The sequence below is a fragment of the Lepisma saccharinum genome, chromosome 12 (assembly GCF_977018435.1).
Source record: "Lepisma saccharinum chromosome 12, izLepSacc3.1, whole genome shotgun sequence".
Taxonomy (NCBI): Eukaryota; Metazoa; Arthropoda; class Insecta; order Zygentoma; family Lepismatidae; genus Lepisma; species Lepisma saccharinum.
In genome coordinates, this window is record NC_139240.1 from 71,040,168 (window position 1) to 71,066,319 (window position 26,152).

The window sequence follows — 26,152 nt, forward strand, 5'->3', positions numbered from 1 at the left end:
CGGTATCAGCAAATGGTGGTATCGGCTCAGCTCTACATGTAACACACTTGTTCTCCATATAGGATTATAACAACCAGCATTTGAAGTAGATATTCTTAGATGAGAGGTTCTTTGTTTAAGCTTACCGGGTAGGTTGGGGTGATTGCACCTCTCTCTCTTTCGAATGCTGACGACAATACAATATTGCAACATTCAACATGCAAAAAGGATTACAAATGTACAAAAAAAAAGCCTTAAATTTCAATCAAAATTTACTTCCACATAGTATAAGGCAGAATAACAAAACAGGAAAGAGATCTTTACAATTAATATTTAGCACTTTGTGGTGGTGTTCGTGCAATACGAGGCCGTGCACAGAAAGCGCTGTATTCTTCATCCCTAAAAAAGAAAAATATTATATTCCAGACAGCATGATGTAAATAATGTTCTAAATACACATATTTATTTGCAAATCAAGGGCTACCAAGTTTTGTGATAATGTGGCTCATGCAAGAAATTTCATAATACACAAATCGATGGCCACAACTGTTTAAAGTATGAGTATTTCAATACATATCAAAATGGGACCAGGGGACGAAAATGAGGAAAAAAAAATTAAAAAATCAATAATTGTTCCAGATGTGTTCATTACTGTGCTACACACAATTAAAAGAATATGGCACCTACAATACTTCAAAGAAGACCAAAGTGTTCACCACATGCTGCCAGTGATGATGGGTGATGTTTCGTTGATGTTGCAATGTCTCCACATGTCTGAAAGAGTCTCCCACACAATGGATGCAACAATTTCAGGTAATAATAATAATAGCACAGGGTGGGTATTCTATTAATTCTCATCCCAGCACTTCAGAAGATTCAAGCTGAGTCTTGTTCATTCTTAACGACAGGTAAATAAATAGATACAAAGGCAACAAAGTCTCAAGAACATAAGTTCATTTGTGGTAACAAAAGTAATATTTCACAAAAAATAATAGTTGCCATGATTTAAGCAGTAACCCTCATACTTATTGTTCCGCAACACTCCACCCTTACCGGGCTGCTTCTGGCAGGAAAAACCCAATTAAACAACTAAATAGGCTCGTTAGTCCTGGGTTCCCATCCCGTTCCTCACCAGAGCGCTCGGAGCCAAAGAATCAATCACAGGCAAGAACTTACTGAATTAATGTTGCAGGGTGATTGCTGAAAACTCGCAGAAATGGGCTTTATACATTTATTTACAATTTAACAAAACAAGGCTCGGATTCTTCCAATAATTCTCTAAGTTACATTATTTACATTCCTCTAATTTGAGCCCCACGGCAGAACTGCCAAGTGGAAGCTAAGCATCGGCAGAACTGCCTCGGGATGCTTTTTCTCGTGGAAGGCCACTGGAGCCCGAAGATCACTCTCCCTTCTGCTATCCAGTTCCTAAACACACTCTCACTGTCCTCTGACACAGGCCATATTTATACTTCCTCCCGCGTCGCATGGGGGAGGGCTGAAAGTTCAAACCTTATTGGCTCTTATAAGCTACACAGAACCATGGAAGAAACCCAAGCATACAAAATCATACACAATCACAAAAAGGAAACAAAAAAACAAATACTGTTTGTAACATTATAGAAAATATTTTATGTTTGTGCTGATTTGATTTTTTGTCTTGCCAGAGAGAATCCTTTAACAAAGAATATTTCCTTTAAGTTTTATTCTTAAGATTATCAGAGAAATGTTTACTTTAAATTGCACCAAGTTATGAACAACTTACATGATAATGATAATAATAAAAAAAATAGAAATTAAGAACAGTGACATGCAGTTTCTCTACCTAGCAAATTTTAACTTTTTTTTTCCTGTGTTATCAACACAGCACAAAAATGCATGTTGACCAGGGCCGGACTGGCCCACCAGGACACCGGGCAAAATCCCGGTGTGCCTTCTCGGTGCCTTTCTGAAAATGCATATTCGGCACATTTTTGTCTCCCAACTGTTTGCAATTTGCACCCTATTGAGGAAAACTGCCACCGCCCTCTGGGCAGTCCCAGTCTGGCCCTGATGTTGACCAAGATGGAAATGTATTATTAGAATTATATATTATTACATTTATTTATATTTCTTATACGTACATTAAAACAAATATGATCATAGTATATTCTTAACTTACCTAAGAAAAAAAAATCATGAAAAGAAAGTGTATTTAAAAATTATTTTGCAGAAAATTTCAGCAGACTTATAAGATAAACATATCCATTCTAGAATCCCAAATTTCCAAAAGTCATTACATAAATACATTACTGTTGCTTTTACAAAATTAAAGCTACAAGTAACGCAGGATTTTGCAATTTACTTATTTATATTTTTAGAAGATAGAGTGGTCTCTGTCTTAAGTTTCATCTTCACTAAATCTTAAGAGCAAACATGTTTCAAGTTGAGCCCCAATAATTAGCTTGATACATTTTCATTTCCACTATGGGGCAACCATTTAAATGTTTTATGTTGTCTGCACCTCATTCTCCTCTTTTTCATGTAATTTACTTGTATTTTATAAAGTATACACTCCTCAAAAAAAGTTTGGAACATTATTATATTAGCCAAAAGGTGATAGGTAAGGGCTTGGAACTCAACAACATATGGTATCTGTCTGTCTGCTGGACGTTCTCGTGTTTTTGCTGACATAATCCACCCTGCCTATCCCCCATAGTGCCTAATAGAACAATATTCCAAACATTTTGTGAGAAGTGTATAAATTTTCATCCATTCAGAAGAAACTTCATAACTTTTCCTACTAAGCCACGGATAAAGTTTATTTTAAGTATGCTTACTAATTTCTACTCTATACTTATGCTGTGCATTTACTAACTTTCCCCAAAAATAGTATGTCCATTTTATATTCTCTTGTGTAAGTTTTTGCATAACAGTTTGAGGGGGCCTAAACTATCATCATGTGTGACGTTCCTTTCTGGTGTTCGCCACTGGATCACGGATCACTACGTCACGGTAGCTACCCAATCTCCCTGTGCAGCTGAGTTATGAGACTCTCCTTAATGTTATGCTACACTGAGCATTCTCAGGACGTAACGATTTGAAAAAAGAAATAGTTTCTTGCCATTTTACAAATTTAATAACTCATTTTACCTTTAAACAATCACTGCAAAATAACAATATTCACAAACGCAATCACATATCAATTAAGTTGCGGCTTTTCCTTTAACACAGTGTTTTTCACAAAATTAACATCATCTCACGCAACTCAACTTACTTTTTCCTTTTCACGCACTGTTGTCCCGGCAACGGAATCAATAAAAGATTGGACAGTTCTACAAATGTTTATAAACCAGAAATGACTTCAGCTTCCGATATTACGTGTAACAAATAGACAGCAAAAATTACATATTTAAATCAACACAAACAACAGTATTGAAACTAACAAATAAATCAAACAGATTTCTGTGAAATTAACAGAAAACAAATAAAATATTTCATATGGCCAAAATAAACAAGGCGTATCACATGTTCTAATATAATACTGTGCAAGGATAATTTTAATATTTTCCGTACTGAGAACTCATATGTACAGAGGCATACGGGGTGATCTTTCCCGAAGGGATCTGTACTATGTCTACTATTCCTATTTTCTAACAGTCTACAATTAGTGCAGAACTCTAATTATCTACACTACGGATACTTGCTTAATGAAAAACATCAGTACCCTCCATCTTTGGTATCTGAGGAGTTGGCACTTTCTTCGGTTGCAGTTGGCGTAGCCGACTCAGTGTCAACTTGTGGTGGTCGTTGGCCCAGCCCTGCAAACAAGAACAATGCATTTCATAACTAAAGTATGCCTTTCAAGGAATTCAATGAGTATGCATAATGAAACAATAAAGTAACAAAAACTTGCTGTAGCTACCCTAATTTATGAAATCAAATAGGCCTGTGCAGTATTGTGCAAAAGGTTACATTGCATCACTGTGCTTTGTGCTGATCACTGAATTAAAGTGAGGAGTTTATTTAAATATATTAACTCACTTGTTTTCAATGGACTTGGAATTTTAGAAGCATTTGAAGAAATGCTTTCTGCAGATGACTGAGGGTTCTCGGCTCTCCAACAAAATTCTGACACCTCATTCACCACATCTGCGGCAATTTCACCACTCTTTCCCTCACTATTGAAAGACGATAAGAGAAAGATTATGACTCACCCATGGGAAGTTATCTCTATGTGGGAGGCAAGTCACGTGTTAATGTCTTACCATGCAATAGATAACATTATTGGACCCCCATTTATCCTCGAGCCATAAAACTATGTATAGCGAGAGGCAATTGACCTAAGTAGGTTAACTGTAGCTTACCCGAGAAGGGGGGAGGACTATTTTTTCAACTATGAAAATTTTTATAAACATTGTTCCCTAGGGTGTTCTCAATATTTGTGTATTACTTTTGTTGATAAAAACATAAATGTAATGTTAGTAGGAGGCAAAATGTACTTGGTGGGCCTAGCTGCCATTGTTGAATGCATGTTATTCGAGACACTCATGCCAGTGATGGTGTACAATTCGTATTTTTTGTAATCATTATAATTAATAAACAACTGCACCTCTATGAACAAACAAGCATTAATAATGACGGTAATTTTTTATTAATTATACTTAATAAATAACTGCACATGTATAATCAACAAAGGAAGCAGTGATTCAGTAACAAAATGGTTTCTTCAATTTTAGTGGCCCCCTCAGGCAAGTAAGTTTCTCGTACGGCATGGGTAAGCTAGGGTTAATACTAGTTGTAAGCTATTATTTTATTGTTCAATCAGATACGTGCAAATCCTTGCAATTCCAAGTTTATTACAAATGCATTAAATTGTATGATTTACATTCAAGCATTGCATCAATATTCAATTAACAAGAATTCTAATAAATATCACACTAACATTTAGATAAATAACCATTAATTACAACTGAGCTTGGCCTGTAGTTTCAAGTCCACTTGTGTACATATTAAGTGGTTACACTGAAGCACAAACTTAATTCTTTACTTTACGGAAGTAACATCATTGACCATACAAAGTATACGCTATGGAAGTTTTATATATATACTGCTGGACAATGAAAACCGGACACTTTAATATTTGACATCTGAATTGCAATAACAGCTCGCAGGTATATTACAGAATGTTCGGCAGATCATGTAGTACCATATGCACCATTCATAGGCTCGGACTTTGTTTATGCATTCGTACTTAATTCAGTTTCTGCAACATTTAGTTAGCCCTTGTACCAGAGCTTTTATCGACCCATTGTGTTATCACAAAAAATGCAAGTGTCCGTTTTTTTTTGTCCAGCAGTATATATAAAAATACTCCCCATTTTTAAGTAGTTATTATGAAACCTATATGACTGATAAGCACACTAACACGGATTAGATAGGCTAATGCTGTGGATAGTTTAGTTATAATTAGGGAAAGGATTTTAAGGTGCAAAATTATGGTCAGAAAAGGGGGAAAAAGGTTCTGAAAATGTTTTCAAAAAGGTGCAAAAAAGGACGCACCTTTAAGTTTAAGTCTAAATCGGTCATATTAACATTCTTCATTCAATACTGTAGCAAATAACATAATAAGTAATAATTACATAAAGTAACCAGTATTTAGGAAGTAAACATGACATTTACTTGTTATACTGGATTATGCTCAACATTTCTACATTCTCGAATGTAATTCGCTGATGCCTTGAGCTCAGGAGATCCTTATGTGTGGAGAGACTACATTATCTTGGGAACTATTGGAGCTGCAATGATTATATTATCCCATCTTATAGCTCTCGTTCTGCTCTACACAATGAGACTATAGGATTTTATATAGCTGCTCAAGAAGAGTGAAAATCATTTATTTTTCTATCCACATTTTTATCAGAACATGAAAGAAAAGGAAGGATTGATTGATTGATTTGGTGTTTTAAGTCCACTTTATGCACAGTAAGGCTAATCGAGACTGGACCTACAGTTTAAAGTGGGATCCAAACCACTTGTGCCTCCACCGGGTATGGAACCCGGGACCCCTAGAAAAGGAAGGAAAAAGGTGCTGAAACATCAAAGAGGGGGTCAAAAGGGGATAAATGTGTTAATCTCACGAAAAGGTGCAACATAGTGTGTTCATTTTACTTCATTTCATGTCCTAAAATACATATGTCAACGATGGTATGAAAACAGCTATATTTTTTGGAAAGGTTCTGCAGCTTAAAATCCGTTCCCTAGTTATAATTCGAGATCAGATTTTAAAAGGAAGTCCTTTTTTATTTTTCAACATGGACCATGGAATAAATAACAACAGGGTTGATACTTCCACCAACAAGATTAAATGGTTTTGACTTCCCTTTTTTCCCCACTTTTTAAAAACATTTTCATTTCTGGCCCCTTTATTGACTAGTTTTTCAGCCTCCATTCCTCACTCCCTTTTAAAAAACATCTTCCTTGGTCCTTTATTGACACGATATCAAATATTTTGTACAGCTGTATTTTCCACTAAACAAAACCTTCAAGAATTGTCTATTTGGTGCAGTTTAGAGGAAAGAAAGAACAAGCACCTTCTACCTTATCTTCCCTCCATGAGTGTTGGGAGCATGTTGCAGCGATTATTGAAACAATGCGATCTGGGCTTACGAAGCAAGAAACACATTGTAAGCGGCACGCCTGTTCGGTTGAAAGTGTACTTATCTGCTAGATTTAGACTTTTATTGCGAAGTATTTTAGAATAGTTTTTAACTTAAGGTGAGGAGGGACAATTACGTACTAGTTGTGCATTTATTTCAATATCGTCGGATCGGGCACTGCTGTTTAAAAAAGGGTTTAGTATGCGAGAGAGTATGTATTTTTCTCCATGTTGCAAGTGGAAACTGTTTTTCAAGTTGATTAGTAAGCTAGACACGATGTTTGAAAAATATGATTAATAAGTATTTACAGAATCCCATTTATTCCTTATGGGAAATTAACTTCAACTTCAAATTACGGCTAATCAAATGGGAGTTTCGACTCTTCCTTCTACTATGACATATACTGCTGGACAAAAAAAAACAAAAAACAGACACTGTAATATTTGACACTTGAATTGCAATTACTTACTCAGTTTGGTAGTTTTCTGTAACTTTCGTTTTTGTTCTAATTTAACTTATTAATGTATGTAGAACGTCCTCAAAGTTTGTTTTCTGTTGAATATATTTCCAAAAATTTAGTTAGCCTTCGAATCAGAATTTATGCGTTATCACAAAAAATGCAAGTGTCCGGTTTTTCTTGTCCAGCAATGTAGTTCAACGTGTCCTTTTCCGTCCATGTACTTTTCTACGACATTGGATGTTTGACTTTCCCGAGAGAACGAATAAAATAATGGCTCATAAGCGTAATGCATTTCTCCATGCCTCATACAGCCATCCTTGCAGTGTTCCCAAACCTGGTGTCCATAAAGAGCTAAATTTCACCTTAAATATAGCTAAAGTTAACTTTCAAGGAGCTAGATTAACAAAGGCTGCATAAAGTGCCTCCTAGGGTAATTGTAAGTGTCAGAGGGGTGGGGCACTGCTATTACCGTTAGCTTTAAAGTGATGGCAATTTATTCTTAGTTTTCACTGCCTAGATTTGGCGGCATCACCCATCTCAATAATCCAATGATGCTCATATGAAATCGAAAATAAAGGATTCCCGGTTAATAATATTGACATCCTCACCTTAACCACAGCGCTATATATAAAAATATGTGGGGAGGAAAGAGGGGGTGGGTGAAGCAGCCTATGAATACCACTCACGTGCAAAATGTACATTCATGGCATAGGTTGGTCTTTATGGGCCGGAGCCAGTGGTGACATCATGGTGGGGAAGAGGGCGGGTGCCACAGTTCACAGACAAACGAGTGCACGAAAGAGCCACGATCTGGCTCCAAAAGAGCAAAGTTGGCAACAGTGAATGGCAGCTGCCCCAGCGAGAAAGACCTAGTGGACATTGTCCCTCCTTGCCTTAACTGTGTCACAGTGACGACAGTTTCGAGTGTCAGTGAAATGGTGAAGCCAGGTGCAAGTGGCAGCAAGCTATGGAATGCGGTAAGCTGTTGCAAGGAAGATTTCATCGAAACGGATGGTAAGATTATTCGCTGTACTTTACCTTAATAAATAAATAAATTTAAAAAAAGGAAATGAAAAAGGACTGTGGTATATTTTTGCACGCCACTAACTATAGTCCTCCCCCCCTTTTTTGGCAATAATTTCCCTTTTTTTTAGAGGAAAATTTTTCCCTTTAAAATCCATTCTCGTTATAATACTTACTTCACCAAGTGATCCAGTGGCTTTCCTTGCTCGGACACGATGACTTGTCATGAAGGGCCCACACACATTTATTATCTTGGCAATTTTTGCAGGTGATCGGATGTGCACCATGCTCTGGCCATCTTTACAGTGTAGCTCCCAGACACCAATTTATTAAAGGCTGGGTAAAGCCCAGAGCCATTTCATGCAGGGGCAAGATCAGAAAACACACCTGGGTCCCCATTGTGGTAACCAGACATCCTACTGACTGGCCCATCATGGTTTCTTCACTTTATGGGTTGAAATGTAAAGTATGTTAGTAAAACAGTACGGAAATATCCCAAGTATTGGTACCCACTCAAACTTAATGCAAAGTTAATGATGGAAAATTATCAAAGAAAACATAAGTTGAGAAATATCTGAGAAATGACAACCGATGACAATAGAATACTGACCTGTTATTGAATTCCTTTGGTGAGTTGTTTCCAGTCGCAATACACTTCTCAGGATCATCTTGGCATTCCACTGCTTCCAAATTCAAATTTGGTAGGCTACATCCTACACTGGTAACTTCACTTGTCTCTGGTACAACCATTTCCTTCCTAGAAGCATAGAGAGATGTACCATCCTGTTTTTACATGCTGTATTTAATTATTTAACATACTGAACAAAAGTAATCACAAACATTCTCAAAGTTATGCACTGGGCCATCAATAATGATGCATGTTTCCACTTTTTACATTTCCTATGTATTTTCAGCTCCCCAAATCCTGCCAAAATATAATTCCCTTCTATACAATATCCACTATAATACAGCACTAAAAGAAATATATGAAAACATTGTGTGGCCCACCGTGCTCTTATCATTACCCAGTTGTGTACAGCATCGCACCCATATCTGAAAAGCTACAGACTGTGTCCCGAAACAAGAACAGGTGCTTTTGTTTGTAAGCGGGCTTGCACACACTTCCTTCACCATGCTGGTATCAGTATTGAACAAAAAGTGCCTATTAAGGGCATGCGGACAGTTTTCGCCAGGCCCTTCACTCTGCCAGTGTTGCCAACTTAGCTCTTTTGGGGCCAGATCTGGCTTTATCGTAAAATTGTTTGGCTGTGAACTGGGGCACCCGCCCCCTGTCCCACTATGATGCCATCACTGGCACCGGTCCACATAGACCAACTTTTGCCATGAGTATAAATTTTGCACGTGACGTGACATTGTTATATTCGCTGCATCGCCCAACCCCCCTTACCTTCCCAGCTACTCTTTTACAGTGCCGTGGAGATAACATAATATTGTTATCCGAGAATCCTTTATTTTCAATTTCATACGACCATCGGTGGATTATTGAGATGCCACCTGAAAACTTAGAATAAATTGTCATTACTTTGAAGTTAACGGTAATAGCAGCACCCCCACCCCTTTGACACCTAACATTAAAATTACCCTAGGAAGAACATTATCCAGCCTTCGTAAATCTAGCTCCTTGAAAGTCAGTTTTAATTCAATTTAATGTGAAATTTAGCTCTTTTATGTACATCAGGTTTGGCAACACTGCCAGGTTGACCGTAGGAGGCAAGGAGAAATGAATTAAACTTATGGGGGTATTATTTGATTTGTTCTCTTGGAAATATCGAACTTCCGATGGCATAGAAAAACATATCAACGGAAAGAGGACAGTTTGATGAAGCTTTTGACAAGCAGAAAAGTCGAAACTTCCATTTGATTAGCTCTAACTTGAAGTTGAAATTGTTGAGTTTTTATTCTCTATAAGGAATTCATGGGATTCTGAAAATTCTCACTCATCATATTTTTCAAGTATCATGTCTAGCTTAATAATAGACATCAAAAAATGCTTCCACTTGCAACATGGGTCTCTCCCAAAATAACTAACCCAAAATTCTTGACTTTTTCATTTATTATCTTGGCCTGTGTTTTTTCATTTTTCTTAACCTTTATATGTACAACTCCTACTTATGTAAAGTTGGATTGATTGATCAAGTTGGTGTTTTAAGTCCACTTTAGGCACAGTAAGGCTAATCGGAACTGGATCTACAGTTCTTAAAGTGGGATCCAAACCACTATGTGCCTCCGCCGGGTATCAAACCTGGGACCCCTTGATTATAGATCCACCAACTTATTTGAAACCCTGGCCAGAAACAAGTGGCGCTAGTGTCGAATGTTTAGGAGGGGAGCTCGGGAACTCTGGGGCAAGGGAAGGGATGGCAGAAACACGTGTTTTCCCCCTGTGTTGCCAAATCTGGAAGTGGGCGTGTGCCGTGAAAGGTTTGCAAGTAAACAAATATACAGGCCGAATATTAAGTTTCGTTTCTAGACGTGGTAATTCAAATAACATAGCATGAGAGAGAGGAGGAAGGGGGACACTAAAGTTAAAAATGCCTGCTGTCTCGCAGAAGGATATCAACAATTTAAACACACAAGATTAATATTCTAAATTATGTAAACTATAAAAAAAAATTATGTAGAAAAAAATAAAAAAGCATGAATCCAAGTTTCATCAATGTAAACAACAGGCCTCCCTTCGTTGCGGAATCTGTTGATCGCACGAAGATATCTTGCTCTCCAAACCACAATGTTGCTTCGTTCAACCAGAGCTAAGCGAGAGTTTCTACCATGGGCGTCCGGAAGGGGGGGGGGGGGGCAAAGGGGTGTTGTGCCCCCCCCCTGGAAAATGAAAGTCAACTAAAATTATATATTTGACACATATAATTTCATTTCAGCCACAATAATATGTGTTAATTAATGAACGAACACGATAAATTCAAATTTAAACAATGTTTTTTGAGGGAACAACATTATTATTGGGGAAAATGTGGCTTTTTGCCCCCCTGGAAAAATACCATCCTTGCCCCTCCCTGGAAAAAATCCTGCGGACGTCCATGGTTTCTACATTTTTAAAATTTAAAGCCTATTTGTTTCATAATTTTCCGTAATGTTTCTCGCCCCCCCTGATAATTAATTTCTTCCTTAGCAATAGCTAAAAGTTTCAATATTGTAGGAACTTTTCTTTTCACTATGTACATTTCATGGACAATTTCTGGTCAGGGGTTTGTAAATCTTTTTTCTCTCTTTTCAGTTTTTTAAGCAATGACTCCGACCGTCCCGTTAGATATACTGCTCTCTTTAGGGGTTGATCGCGAGGATAATTCCACCCGCCTCTTTTATCTTTTTCACACTTCTCAATGATTCGTAGTAGCAAATTTCGCTCACTGCTGTGCACAACTTTCGACACTTTACATTTACTGAAAAACACGTCTACGCACATCAACAACACTCCTCGAATTCTTGAAGAGAGTAAAATTAGCAACACTGTGTCAGCGGAAGTGGGAAGGTCCTTGCCTGACCAGCGCCAGAGAAAACACCGGGGGTGAAAGAAGGGGTGGGGGAGGCCGGTTAGTTCGCATATTTTCCGAGGTTTCAGAAAGCTTGGTGGATCTATACAATGCGACGACACTAACACTGCGTCATCAGGGAGGCATTATGTAAAGTTGGAAATTAGCAAATAAAAAAATTTAATATATGTATATTTAATGAAAATCCCCTACCAAAATGCCAGTTAAGATGAAAACTGACTGCATTTGGCAGATTAGCAAGGCTCTGGCATCTGGACTTCCAGCCAGCATAATCTTGTGACGTTCGTGTTGTTGTGCTTACATGTTTGTGAGTGTCCCTTCATCCATCTTATCACAATCATCCTCATCCTCGCATGTTATCCTAGCATTCAACCTGTACACATACTAACCTGCAGGGGATGGGCAAAAATATGGAAACACCACGACATCGGAATGGGTGATATCGACACAATTTTTCCACTTGAAATCGGATGCGGTGCGACATTCTTTTGTTTTGCACCATGGGATAGGATGCTGTTGGACTGGTAGGAACCAACAGTTGCACTGTAGATAGCGTGCATTGCAGTTGATACTGAATCATGTCCAAGCTGACAGTCTTTCAAAGAGGGCAAATTGTTGGTGCCGGCCTTGCAGGCGCTTCTGTTACCAAAGTAGCCATGTTATTTGGCATATCGAGAGACACTCTATCCAAGATCATGACGACATAATAATGTGTCCGGAAAGAAATCAACAGATAAACACCTGCATGGACGAAAATATACACTGAGTGACAGAGACAGAAGGACACTGGGAAGGATTGTGACCATGTTTTGCATGAAGAATGGTGCAAGATCCCATTATCCACCACCCAGGACTTGTATTTATCCATTCTTCGGAGACTGCAAGCCATTTTGGAAGCTAAAGGCGGTCCTGCCACCTTATTAGCTACAGCATTCCGGCTTTCCTTCGCAGGTGTTTCCATATTTTTGTCCATCCCCTGTATATCCTTTCTAAATCACAAAGCTTTGTGGATTTCCGTAAAGTAGACTTCTTGACCTGAAGAAGGGGGCAGTTGCCACTGAAACGTTGTCTTTGACAAGTATGTACTCACTGTATGTAAGTAAATCAGAAATTTTGATTTTATGCTTATATATGATAGTGAGTAAGTCGCACGCATCCAAAATATGAATTCATCTTCGCAATTAGCCAAAGAGGCAGAAAAGTGAAGTAAAATAAAAAAATCAATCAATCAGTTTTTCTTGTACGTACACCCTACTTGCATTGTAGAATTATTTCTTCTGTAGTCTGTGGCTGTTACAAGCATATATGTTTATGAGTTATTAAATAATGTTATATACATAAAACCACTGCATAACTGATTCTTTTTTTTTTTTTAATTTAACCATTGATATAACTGTATATTTAATCAAACTAAAAATAAATTTATGATGAAAGGATTGTGTGCTCTGAAATGTCACAACAAAAACTGTGTTTTTATGCTTATAAGAACTGTAGACTACAGGAGAAATAATTAATCAGTCATTGTGAAGTAAAAAGTTTTGGCTTCTTGATCTACTTGTTGATTTCTTTACTTTTTCTTGGCTTTCATACCAAAAAAATAAAAATGCTGACCAAGGCAGAAATTTATTTTATTTGAAAACATAAACTAAACGTTACGTTTCAACCTTCTAGCAAGGTCTTCTTCAGACTCTGTACCAAATACAAAAAAAATAATATTCTGAAGATATCTGAAAAAGACCTTGCTAGAAGGTTGAAACGTAACGTTTAGTTTATGTTTTAAAATAAAATAAATTTCTGACTGGTCAGCATATTGAGTTTTTCATATCATGGAAACAAGGCTTAATGGTGTTATCATTGGCTTTCATGACTTTCTTCATTGGTAGACATCCTAAAAAAGATATTATTCAGCTGAAGGCAAGAGAAGATGCGCTCTCTCATAAACATGGTGTTAGAATAAGTAGGTAAAAGTGCTAGACAATGGGTAATGTCCCATTAACATTGTAAGCTAATGTAGAACCATTGTCAGTAACATTAAGAAAATATGAAGACTTTGCCAACCTCAGCAGTGTGATGTTGGATCAGAACTATTGCCACACTGGTGTTGGAATAAATAAAATGCTTCAATAACTGGCAAAATGAAAGCTACTATGCACAGCAGCGGATGTACTGGGCCCATAACCATTGTTGAATTACTTATCAACAAACGAACATTTCAAACATTGCAGAGAACAAAATAGTAATAACACGAAGATTATACAGGGTGACTGGTAATTAGATGTATTCCCTGAAAGGGGTTAAATTTACAATAAATTTGACCATATGATACCCCGTCCGAAAATTAGTAGTTTTCGAGATAATCAAATTTCTATTGTTTTTTTTTTAAAAATTTTGAGGAACGGAATGGCAATGTTGTTGGAGGATGTGCCTCTAGCTACAAGACATGACATGATTTATCAGCATGATGACTACCCAGCCCGATCCCCCGATCAATTTGACACCTTGCGACTTTTACATTTGGAGCCACATGACAAGACACCGGTAAACTCGCAAGAAGAGCTCAGGGAGAGGATCTTAACAGCTGCTCAACACATCAAGGACACCATCACATCACGAGTTAAGAGACCAAATGTCCGTAAAAACCTGCGTGCCTGCATTCGTAACGGAGGTGCCCACTTTGAGCAAGATGTGTAATGTTCTTTAATTGTATTGTTCATTGATTCCATTCACATGAAGATGAATAAAGTATTATTTCTTGTACACAAATGTGAATGTTAGCAACATTTGTACCTTGTTGGATAGCAGAAGTCACAAGGAAGTAATTTAAGTAATGTGTACGCTTCGTGTCATACCATTTTTGTTATTAATACGTTGCCAAGTAAACTAAGAGTGCATTTTTTTATCATCACTTGTAAGTTTAGACCCACCCTTTACTTACATGTGATTGTTATTTGGGAATTTTTTTTTTTCAACGAACCACTTATTTGTTAGCTATCAGAAAATGCTGAAATAAGTTCCATACAATGAGCAGCTTTTTCTTAATTCATCTTTTTATGTGGAAAATTGTCATTTTTTAAAAAACAATTGAAATTCGATTATCTCGAAAACTACTAATTTTCGGACGGGGTATCATATGGTCAAATTTATTGCAAATTGTCTCTACTTTAACCCCTTTCAGGGAATACATCTAATTACCAGTCACCCGGTATATGCATGAAGAACAGCAGATTTGGCATTACTTGTCACAGCATCTTGCAGAAGGGAAAATAAAACAGATGGCATTACTTGTCACAGCATCTTGCAGAAGGTAAAAAAAACAGACTACTGCATGGTCACAGTTGCCAGCTCATAGTAAATCTTTCCGTACAAGGTTACTAAAACAAATATCTCCTACAAGAAGAAAGAAGCTTCAACTTTTCTTTGGTAATAACTTTGCTATTTTAGAAAGAAAGGAAAATGAAATCAAATCTTACCTATAGCTATCCATCTCCTCCTCGGCCACTGATACTTGACGAGAAGGAAATTTGTCAGTGGGTGAACGGAGACGTGGTGTTGTTGGTCTTGTCAACAACTCAGCACAATACGACGAAGGATGGACAACCCCTGAAAAGAAAAACATTTGACTGTACCTTACTTGTCCATGACTCTACACTGTGAGAAACAAATGCCGGTCACGTGGCGCCGTGTGCAGCTGGGAAAGTGAAACTCGGGTGGTGCATAGTCCAACGTCACAGCTCTTACACACCACCTTCACTTCCATTCTCGGTAATGGTATATAGCTACACGGGACACAGTCTTCATCAATTCCGAATGGCCTAAATATTTTGGGTTCAGCTTAAAATAAGATCAGGGTTGCAATGTAGGAATTATTATCGGTTCTCTCACACAAACGACATTTGAAAATCCAAAGCAGTGTGTCTAAGGTGTGGTGACTATGAACACGAAGACCTGGGGGGGCTAAAGTCAGCCACAGTGTGGTTCTGATCACATCACATACAAAAAAACTGGCTGAGACTGAGAATCTGTGGAGCTACATTCCCCTAAACGTGCCTTCATGTTTCTTTCTTCCAACTTTTCTGATTTTCCCCAGGTTATTGCTTGTAGTCTAAGTCTTTTTTTGTAATTCGGGGAACTCTTGGTTCCATCTACCTCAAATTATCAGGACTTTACAGTATTATGATAAAGCGAAGAACAGGGATGGACTCTCTATTATGTTGCTACAACTTACCATGCACTGGGAACACAAGGCGGTAGTTGTGGTTCAGCAATTCTTCTCCTGTGAGATCCTCAGCTCCTCCCTTCACTGGGTCATCTGCATCCAGTTCCTCTTCCATCAAGTCAATTTCCTCCTGCAATACGGAACGCATCATTAACAAGTCCTTTCCGTTATATCTACAACCTTTTTGCCCTATCATCAAGGTCAATGGAAGTGAGAATTTGCACCTGGACAACTTAACTTGTCTGTTTGTTGTCCTCTTCATCTTTAATTACATTTTATTCTCTACTTGTGAATTAGTTTCACTTATTCCCTTTCATTGAATTTATTAGTTAAGTAAAAATAATAAAGCAGCCAGGAGGAAAAATTCAGAAATAGAAAGTGCAAGGACATGTAATTTTACACTTGCATGTACATACCTAAAATTCAAAGTACAGATAGAATTAACAGGGTGGCTACAAACAAGCAGAAATTAAATTCCCTGACTTTTCCAGGTTTTCCAGGACAAAATTTACATTTTTCCCTGACAATTACAAACTAAACTAAATCGATGTTTTTGCAAATGGAAATAATAAACTCATATAGATCCACGTATGGTTTTGCCAAGTACCAATATTATCTTCTATTAAATTGACTTAATTTCTCTATTCTCTATGATTTGAATTCAAACTGCAAAATAGTGAATTTGGAAAATTATTAAAATTCACAAGCTAAGAAAGGATTATGGAATTTTGTCATACACAGTAAGTTTAAAATAAAATATTTGATTATTTTTAAAGTTACGACTAAATGAGATAAGAGTGAAGAATGATTGATTAAGAAATACAATTTGTAATTTATCATTCTCCTTATACATTCTCGGTATTATATGTTGATATTTCCACTGAGGTTTGGAACCCTCTGCTTGCAAAAACTATGAGTGCGGACTCATTTTTCAATGCATAAAGCTACTTCTCTCTTCTCTGTAAAGCAAACAACTTAACTCTTGCATATAAGTGAAACAACTGAATCGAACAAAAGAAAGTGTCATATTTCCTTGCATTATCGATGGGATTTCTGCTTCAGTACAGTATATCCAAGTGAAGTGCTGTGAAACTGACAACATGCAGTTATACCAATAATGCTGACGAAAAGGGTATGTAAGTATTAGAAATTGAACGCAAGGAATTTATAGAATTGCATTCTATAGGTACTTGATTTAGCTAACCAACACATTAAAACAGGAAAACTCTAATAATAAAAGCTTCTGAAAGTTCATATACGAGGGGCATCCTGAAAAAAGCTCCAATGGTGCCTATACGCAGCACTAGTGGTCGGAGAGCGACACACACACACATGCAGGCAGGAAGAAGTGGCATGTAGCTGTAATCTGGTACAGTTGCAATATAGCCGGTTTAGGACAGTTCTAGGTTAAAGTTTGCAGCTCTCATCAAGTCTCCCACCGACTGCGGTGTAGCCTACATTGCACGCTCTGAATTTGGCACAGAGCCACCAGCAATCGTGTGAGTTGTGCAGACCGGACGTCGTGAGTGATAGTATGGTCAGACGATGGTGCAGACAATTCACGGAAGGCCAATCAAATGTGCTCAAACCCCTAACAGCTGAGTACACACGGGCCCTTGGCATCACTTCAGGTGAGAGATCTTAGACCACTCCCTGTACAGTCCTGGCCTTGAATGTACCGACTTTCATCTCTTTGTTTAACTGAAGAGGTTTCTGGCAGGGCAAGGATTTGACAGCTACACTGATATAGATATAGTTCCAGTCTTTGCTGTCAGACATATACCATGAGCATACAAAATTTAGTGCCATGCTACGACAAATGACAGAACAACGGTGGTGATTATGCCGAAAATTAGGTTAGGACTCACTGTTACTAATGCAATAAATTACAACTGATATTCTTGTTTTATTTATGCCTAATCGGTAGGGACCTTGATATTTTGTTATTTTTTTTTTCAAATTGGTGTATTTTCTTATTTTTTATTTTTTACTTTACGGTGTTATTTTTCCCAAAATTCACATTTTCATTTTAGCGCATTTTCTGGCAAATATCTGAAATTATACCTTCATGGTGTTTTTAAACTACCGTTTCAAATTGTAAGTCACATGGCTTACGCCTCTTCGCGAGAGTTTGATATCTTGAAAGTTATTTTGGGAAAGTTATTTTCCATACCCCTTTATTAATTTTTAGGTAAGGATTTTAGATAATGGAATTTTGGTGTGGAGTTAGGGCCCCACACTTTCTTGATCACGGCTGAAGGTGGGGGTGATGTGATCAGCACCACACTCCTGACTACCTTTATCCCTCAAAGTTTCCTCAAGGTACCAGCTTCATATGATCCTGGGTGGGCGCCGGAGCAGTTTGAATAGGTGGAAAACATCCCGGTTCTCCAACGCAGGGGATCGACCCCGGGTCTCTGGCATAGTGCGCACTTAGCTTGGTAATTCAAAACATATCTCGTGCGACAAATATGAAGATGTGGCTCCAGTGTGACGGTAGATACGCAGTCGATCGCCTGTTAGAACCCTGCCACTTTGCTCTGTGATGCAAATGGTTTTGATAGAAGTTGAAGAAATCGTGGGAAATAAATGATTTAATGTGGCTGTCGGAATTATTCCACGTACGTATAACTCTATAGTTTAGTCTTGAGTAAAATGTTGGAAAACTTGCATGTTCTATGTACACAAACATGGCCTACAAAAGACAAGGATGTTGAATTTCATGGAATTTTGTTTTAGGACATTTCTTTAAAAAAAAATCGCTAAAAACGCCAACAATTCGCATTTTTTGCCAAATTGGCATTATTTCGGTATTTCGAACGGGCGAACAATGTGTCCAGATATCCCTGCACATTCCTAAATATAATTTCGCAGCAATTACCATTTTTCACGGTTTTGGCGTTTGCGAAAAATCAATGTACCTACTAATTGGAAATTACTTTCTGGCCACCCCTCGTATAAATCAGTAGATGGAAAGTGAAAATTTAGCAGGGCTGGCAGAGAAAAGTCAATTCTTGACGGAAGTGATTTGCTGTTATGATTGAATGATTCGAGAAAATATGATATTAAAATATTTACGTATTATTTATTATTAGTATTGTATTTCATAATATTGGACATTAACTTCACTCAGTGAGAGATTTAAGACCATCCCTCACGAGATTAAACAGACAGGACAGAGAGTGGCGTTAATTTCATTGCAATACTAGTGCTGCAGTAAATTTGAGGTTGGGAGCATGCACTTGCCAATTTTTATAACGTTCACCAATGCAGATTTATGTTTCACTTTTTCGTGATAGTATTCAATATATATCCCGTTTGGTTGGATTCTTCTTGATATCTAAGAATAGTGCAATGCCATTGTAAACGTATGTTAACTTATGCGAAACCAGTAATATGTCAGGATGATGAAAGAAAACCTTCGTAAGCACTGCTACATTAAATAAGGTGAAGTGAGTCAGAAGAGTAATAATATTCCAGCAGCTCTTCTTGTTTATGCATGCGATTTTTGTTGGATGTTGCAGTCCATGCAATTTCTGTCGCATGTTGTAGTGACATACTTTGTCGGGTGGCGATATTCGACAAAAATCGTATGTATCAATGGAACCTATTTGTTTCCATGTTCCTTCAGTTTGCCCAACAAAATGCCTTACTACGACGTCCGACAACTATCGGACGGCGCCACCCGCTCTTATCCCCTCTATCTGTTGACAAGTCCCCTTACTATTCCCATACGGACAAGAAAAAATGATAATTCAATGCATTTTGCACGTAATATTTAGAGGCTTAACCTTTACTCCTCCGATGATACCAACCATATGGTATCATCAGAGTAAGATCGTACTGGCCCGATGATACCATATGGTATCATGGTGCTGATTACGAAATGAATGTGCTTTTTGGACCTTCATACTCTTATGTTTGGGTGGAAACTCTGACACAGGTCTGGAGCAAGCCTGGGAAATTCATATTGATGACCAACCCCCCCCCCCCCCCCCCGCAACATATCCATGCCACATTTCCGAACAGAGTTTCACATTTTGGCTCATTATTCAATTTGTATGGCACCCAGGAACATGAAACATGTTTCAATCTCTTTGGAAACGTCCATTCTTTGAAGAGAATACTAAGGTTTGCGCCTTCTCCCAAAAATAGCGGGAGAAGAGGAGGTAAACTCCAGATTTTTATGTTGTTTTTTTCATTGAAATTCGGTGGTCACGCCCCCCCCCCTTCCTCGGTTCGGTGTTCTGAATTGTACACGGTTGCATGCTATGATGTTCTAGGTGAAAACCAAAACTTATCCGAAGTAGATTGTCCCATAATACCAGAGTTATAACAATTTTCCTCCAAACATGCAAATTACCTATTTTTTGTAAAAAAAAAAAAAAAATCACATTTTGGCATATTATTCAACTTGTATGGCACCAAAGAACATGAAACATGTTTCATTCTCTTCAGAAATGTCCATTCTTTCAAAGGAATACTAAGGTTTGCGCCTTCTCCCAAAAATAGCGGGAGAAGAGGAGGTAAACTCCAGATTTTTATGTTGTTTTTTCATTGAAGTTCGGTGGTCGCGCCCCCGAACCCCCCTTCCTCGGTTCGGCGTTCTGAATTGTACACGGTTGCATGCTCTGATGTTTTAGCTGCAAAACAAAACTTATCCGAAGTAGATTGCTCCCATAGTGCCCAAGTTATAACAATTTTCCTCCAAAAATGCAAATTACCTATTTTTCGTAAAAAACAGTTTCACATTTTGGCTTATTATTCAACTTGTATGGCACCCAAGAACATGAAACATGTTTCATTCTCTTGAGAAATGACCATTCTTTGAAAAGAATACTAAAGTTCGCGCCTTCTCCCCAAAATAGCGGGAGAAGAGGAGGCAAACTCCAGATTTTTGTTTTTTCCATTGAAATTCGGGGGACGTGCCCCCCAAAGCCCCCCTTCCTCGGTCCGGTGTTCTAAATTGTACACCGTTGCATGCGCTGATGTTTTAGCTGCGAAATGAAAGTTATCCGAAGTAGATTGCTCCCATAGTGCCCGAGTTATAACAATTTTCGTCAAAAGAGTGTTCGAAGTCAATGAAGACGAAATTCCCTGACATTTCCCTGACTTTTTTTGATACCTCAAATTCCCTGACTTTTCCCGGTTTTCCAGGTTTTCCAGGTCTGTCGCCACCCTGATTAAACAACATTGGTGGGAAGTGCTCTTTCCCCACTGCTCTTCATAATTACAATGGATGCAATTAACGAAGAGGTGGGGAAGAAGATAGGAGAGGAAGAGATGAAGGCCCTGTTGTTTGCTGATGACTTAGTAATATGGGGGAACAAGGGGAAAGAAGTACAGAGACAGCTTGATAGTTGGAATGAGGAAATCATAAGAGCAGGAATGAAATTCAATGCAGAAAAGAATGAGGTGCTAATAACAACAAGAAACAGAGACACAAATGTGCCAAGAATAAAGGTGGACACCGAAGAGTTGAGGGTAGTGGAGAGATTTAAATATCTAGGAAGCATAATTGAGAGAAGTGGAAGAATAGATGAGGTGGTAAAAAGAGGAGGACAAATGGGTGGTGGACTAAATGCCGACCCAACCAGTGACAAGAAATGGTGAAGGATGATGATGGTGGGATAAGAGACTTCACTTCTATGCTGACCCAGGCAGAGTCAGGAAACAGCAAAGGATGATGATGATGATGGTGATAGAAGTATAGTCTGCACGGCCAGTCTTAGGGTTGGTGATGCCTGGTGTAAAGACATGGTTAGACAAGCCCTTTCGCATTCTTGAAACCGTAGGAAGAACAATCTATGTGCAGTCAAAAAATAATATTTTCTCAGTGTGTTGATATGTTTAACAAAAAAATGTGTGGTAATAAATAGGAGCAGTTTCAAACATATTTCACAGAGAACAATGCTTCAAACGTTGACAAAATTACAAAGTGCTTTTCAGGGCATCCCCAATGGCACAGTGTCTTTGCCTTGTAATACCCAGCAGAGGCACATAGTGGTTCGGATTCCAATTAGCTTTACTGTGCATAAAGTGGACTAAAACAAAATCAATTAAAGTGTTTTTCACTAAGTAATAAAGTCCTGTTTTTTGGCATGTACAGTAAAACCTGTCTATCCCGGAACATGATGGTTCCGAGCAGAATTTTCCATCTTAACAGTTTTCCTTCTTATACAGGGTTGACTTTAAATACAGTATAGAGCGCTGCAGGAAATAATGGAAAGACAGATTTACATTTCGCATTACTTATAATGTAGAGTACTAATGCATGTACGTACATGAATAAAAATGCGATACATTCATCAATTTCATCATATCATCACTCATCCCCATCTTTGCAAATTAGCCAAAAGTGGCACAAAAAGCGAAGTAAAATAGACACTCACAAACATCCATGCCCATGCAAGGATTCGAACCCGGGACCCCTGTCGTCATAGCGTGATGTGCATAGAGGGAAAGAGAAAGATTGAAAGATGGAATAAGAGAGTGAGATAAAACTGGAGAAAAGAAAGAAACAAAGAAAGATAACAAGAAAAATAGAAAGATGACGAAAGAACAGAGGAGAAATAGACAAAGAAAGGTGGAGAAAGAGGGTAAGAGATGAAAGAAAGAAACTGAATTGTAACAGCTATGAGTATTGTAGCGCATTCTTTCATATCGACAATGTTACCGATAAGCGAGTGGCAACAGAGGCATGTTCCACTTACAGCATTGCATCGTTTTCTTGCGAGCGAAAAAAAAGGAAGAAATTTCCGTCTTACTGAGATTAAAAACATCTCATTGGTCTTTAAATCGTGTTCAGTTTCCACGTTAAGGAGGTTTCTGCCTTAAGCAGGTTATTTTCAGGTATAAAATCGGTCCGTTCTGGGGAGTTTTTTTCTGTATATACAGGTTTCCTTCTTATAGAGGTTTCAGGATATGCAGTTTATACTGTACTTACTTTGCTCTCTAGCTTTCACATCATGTGGTTTTCTCAGGAGATGGACAAGACTAGTCAAGGTTTAAAATGTGGGGAAGGTAAGTTGAGGTTGGAAAAGGTTAAAAGATAAAAGACAATGCAGTGCCCTGTCACTCCTTCCTACTCCATCTCTGGCTGTGGGTGTAAGTTATGCCTTATCTAAAGTGCTTTTCATCCAGTGGCAGCACCACACAGAAAAGAAAGGAAGTCTTATTATGCAATATTTGCATGCTATACAGAGGTATTTTAAATAGGACTGCTCCCAGAATGTCTCCTCAACTGTGTTGGCAGCCTATTACCTAACAGACACGCAAGATTTTTCTGGAGTAAGGTGTGGCTGCTGGACAAATAACCACATTTTGTATCCTCATACTTTATGCGAGTGAATCTGGCACCATGATGCAAAAACATAACCGTGGCAAAGTTATACACGAGAAATGTGATCTCCTGACCATAGCAGGATCTGCTTCGGCAACATGAAAAAGACGAACAAGGTGAGGAGAAGTGACATCAAGTCCAGTCGAATTTTGGTAATTGATAGATTGGTTTGGATTATTTTACCTCACTTTTGACTAATCGAGAAGATGATACTCACAAGGAACATCCTTACCCAGGCCAGGATACAAACTCAGGACTCTTAGCATTATAGTGCAAAATGCTAATCACTCTGCCACAGAGGTTGGCTCGAACTTTTGTAAGACTGAAAAACTTTGACTTTGTGTCTTACTGTGTCTGCTGGGTACTGTAAAATCTGGTCTTGACAAAGCAAGGATTGGTGGTGGTCTTTTTCTTTTTCACCATAAAAAAATATGAATTTTTTTAACAATATCCTCCACTTCTTAAGTAAAAAAAAATAAAGCAAAAGTATACATCAGAATCTATGAATTTCTCAATTTCATGGGATTTCATTACTACATAGAAGAAAATTTATGTAGAATTCACACAGTAGACATCCTTTCATTATTTTTCAGTTTCAAACAATGTAAAATTAATGAAAGTAACATTCTTGAAAAAGCCATCTGGTTTCTTTTTTACAGTGCGAATGTGAAATCACTGACTTCTTTAAGAGTACTATGTTTTTCAAGCAATATACAATTCATGCTCTCATAAGTTGTGTTTTTGTGTCTATAGAAAATCCATTTCATTGCAAGTGCAACGACCATATGTAATATCACCTAAGTTTTTCAATTTTCCCCACCTAACTTCAACTTTTCATGCACGATTTAATTCATTACTCACAGACCAAATAAAAATGGAAAAATAAAGTCAAATTTGCAGAACATAGGAATCACCGTATCTTCCTCCTCTTCATATTCACTGTGCATCGAGTGATCCAGCGTGCTCTCTCCACGATGCAGCTTCAGGATGTACTCCAGCTGCCTGTACATTTCACCCTGGCTGCGCTGTTAAGAAACAAGGAACAAGGCATAAATGATGTATCCCGAATGTGATGTTTTTTACATTGCTTCAGTTCTAAACTAACAAAATTAATTTTTAAAGGGCAAGGGGTGAAATCAGATGTGAATACTAAAGGCAAACTTGCAAAATACAAGTTGCACGAATCAGCAGTTTTTCTATACTAAAGATCGTGCACTGCCCTATTCTAAAGCCAATTTCAGAGTATTAGAGGCGAGGTAGACTCTTGTCAGGTGTAGCACAAGTTCCTACAGTCTTCAACAATAAAAGAAAAATCAACCTTTGTCTAGTTCACCCCTAATATCCACAATGCCTCATATGATATGAATATTGAACTATACACGAGACCCAAAGGAGGTGGTTGTTGCCTAAAATTCCATGTGGGTCTGTGTCACCACTGTAGGTTACATCAATGCTATCCGCCAAGTGTAATTTAACTGCTCCTATTAAGCCCATAATTTGCTGCTTTGTATCCTAAATATTTTTGATGCAATATTTAAAAACTGAGTTGAGTTCCACAAATTATTTAAAAAGTTTTTTGCATACTAGATTTTAATGATGATGATGGTAGCCTGCATAGGAGGCATAATGGCATATTTTCTTTTTATGCTTTAGGTAAAACATATGTCTTCACAATTCATTTCTGTTCATCTTCCATGAATAAGGGTAACGTTTTTATCAAATTTTCTTTGTATACAGAATAAAGGGTCTCTGTTGATGGATAAGTATTTATTTTTGTTCAAAAATGTCTCAGTAATCAGTTATTTAAATAACTACATATGATTTTCCTCTATCAGCTGGAATACAGCATAAATTCTCAACTTAAAGAAAATTTAATATTTTTCTGCTCATAATCATTTTAGCGCTCTTCTATTGAATTTGTTTGAAACTAATTAGCAATCTGTCCTGAAGATTTTTTAAAATTTTGATCAGGAATATTATTAATAATTTCTTTCTGTGGACATAATTTCATTTGGTGTTATATTTATTTCTTGGTTATTGATTACTTGTTTTGTAGGTTATTTTGCATACCTTTTTTTACTTACACTTTATATAACCTTCAACACAACATTTCTTTTTCCCTGGGCACAAGCACTTCTATGCTTCACCCAATTATATTTTCAAAAACTGTTGCACAAATTTCATTCCATAATAATACAGGGATCAAGGATGACAGGAAGGTGGGCCACAAGGGATAAATAACAAATAACAAGGAAAAAATGAAATGCTCATCAGACACTGGAAATTTTTAAAATTTTTGTGGCTGCTGGCCACATTTTCAGTCATGGAGAAGAGACGGAAGATGCGGCCAGCCGTAAAAATGTAAAATCTTTCCAGGTCTGGTAAACAAATGAAAACAAACCCACACTTGCATCAAACTCATACACTCAAGAAACTTGCCAAAAAAGTTACAGGTTGATCACACACAAGTTCAATTAATATGCTCTTCCATCTGGGCTAACAACCCAGCTATGGCTCACCGCATTTTCTATTCAACTATTCTTACCTCTACCTAGTACATTGTCAGTGCACTTACTTGTAGATGATATTCCAGAACAGTGGCAAGGTTCATTTTGGTTGCCTCTTCATTAATTGTGGGATGTCCTAACAGACTGTACAGTGTTCCATTTACATATGGCACAACCTTAAAATACAACAAAATAGTAGTATTATTTTTTTTAAATAATCTGTTCAAGATTGTAGCATTGTGAAATTTGAAAGAAAAGAAAGCATACTTGAATTTCAAGAACTGTATGAATCTAACAATAAATTATAAATGTCAATTGTTAAATTCTTAACCATGCAGTGAATAAACAAAATTCATTCAGCAATTCTCTTCTTAAATATTATTTGTACGGTACATAAATCTTTGTCAGATATCTAATTAAGATGGATGTGATCTATAATTGTGTTGGATGGGCATAA

General features: G+C 37.6%; 1 protein-coding gene across 4 annotated transcripts in view; it reads right to left on the minus strand.

Annotated features, from left to right (window-relative positions):
* Positions 1–233: 233 nt before the first annotated feature.
* The window catches only part of LOC145996208 (lisH domain-containing protein ARMC9-like), a 50,370-nt gene continuing 24,451 nt past the window's right edge, over positions 234–26,152 (minus strand). Inside the window, exons 10-17 of one of the 4 annotated variants that reach the window (XM_083132627.1) lie at positions 25,764–25,871; positions 24,103–24,213; positions 15,856–15,976; positions 15,101–15,230; positions 8,711–8,857; positions 4,003–4,139; positions 3,686–3,779; positions 234–378 (exon numbers count right to left, since the gene is read on the minus strand). In XM_083132627.1, coding sequence (XP_082988753.1) covers positions 306–378; positions 3,686–3,779; positions 4,003–4,139; positions 8,711–8,857; positions 15,101–15,230; positions 15,856–15,976; positions 24,103–24,213; positions 25,764–25,871 — 921 coding nt within the window. In that variant the 3' untranslated portion in view covers positions 234–305. Of the gene's footprint in view, positions 379–3,665; positions 3,780–4,002; positions 4,140–8,710; positions 8,858–15,100; positions 15,231–15,855; positions 15,977–24,102; positions 24,214–25,763; positions 25,872–26,152 lie in introns of all 4 variants that reach the window. The other 3 variants (XM_083132628.1, XR_014442760.1, XR_014442759.1) reach the window with 3 other exon arrangements.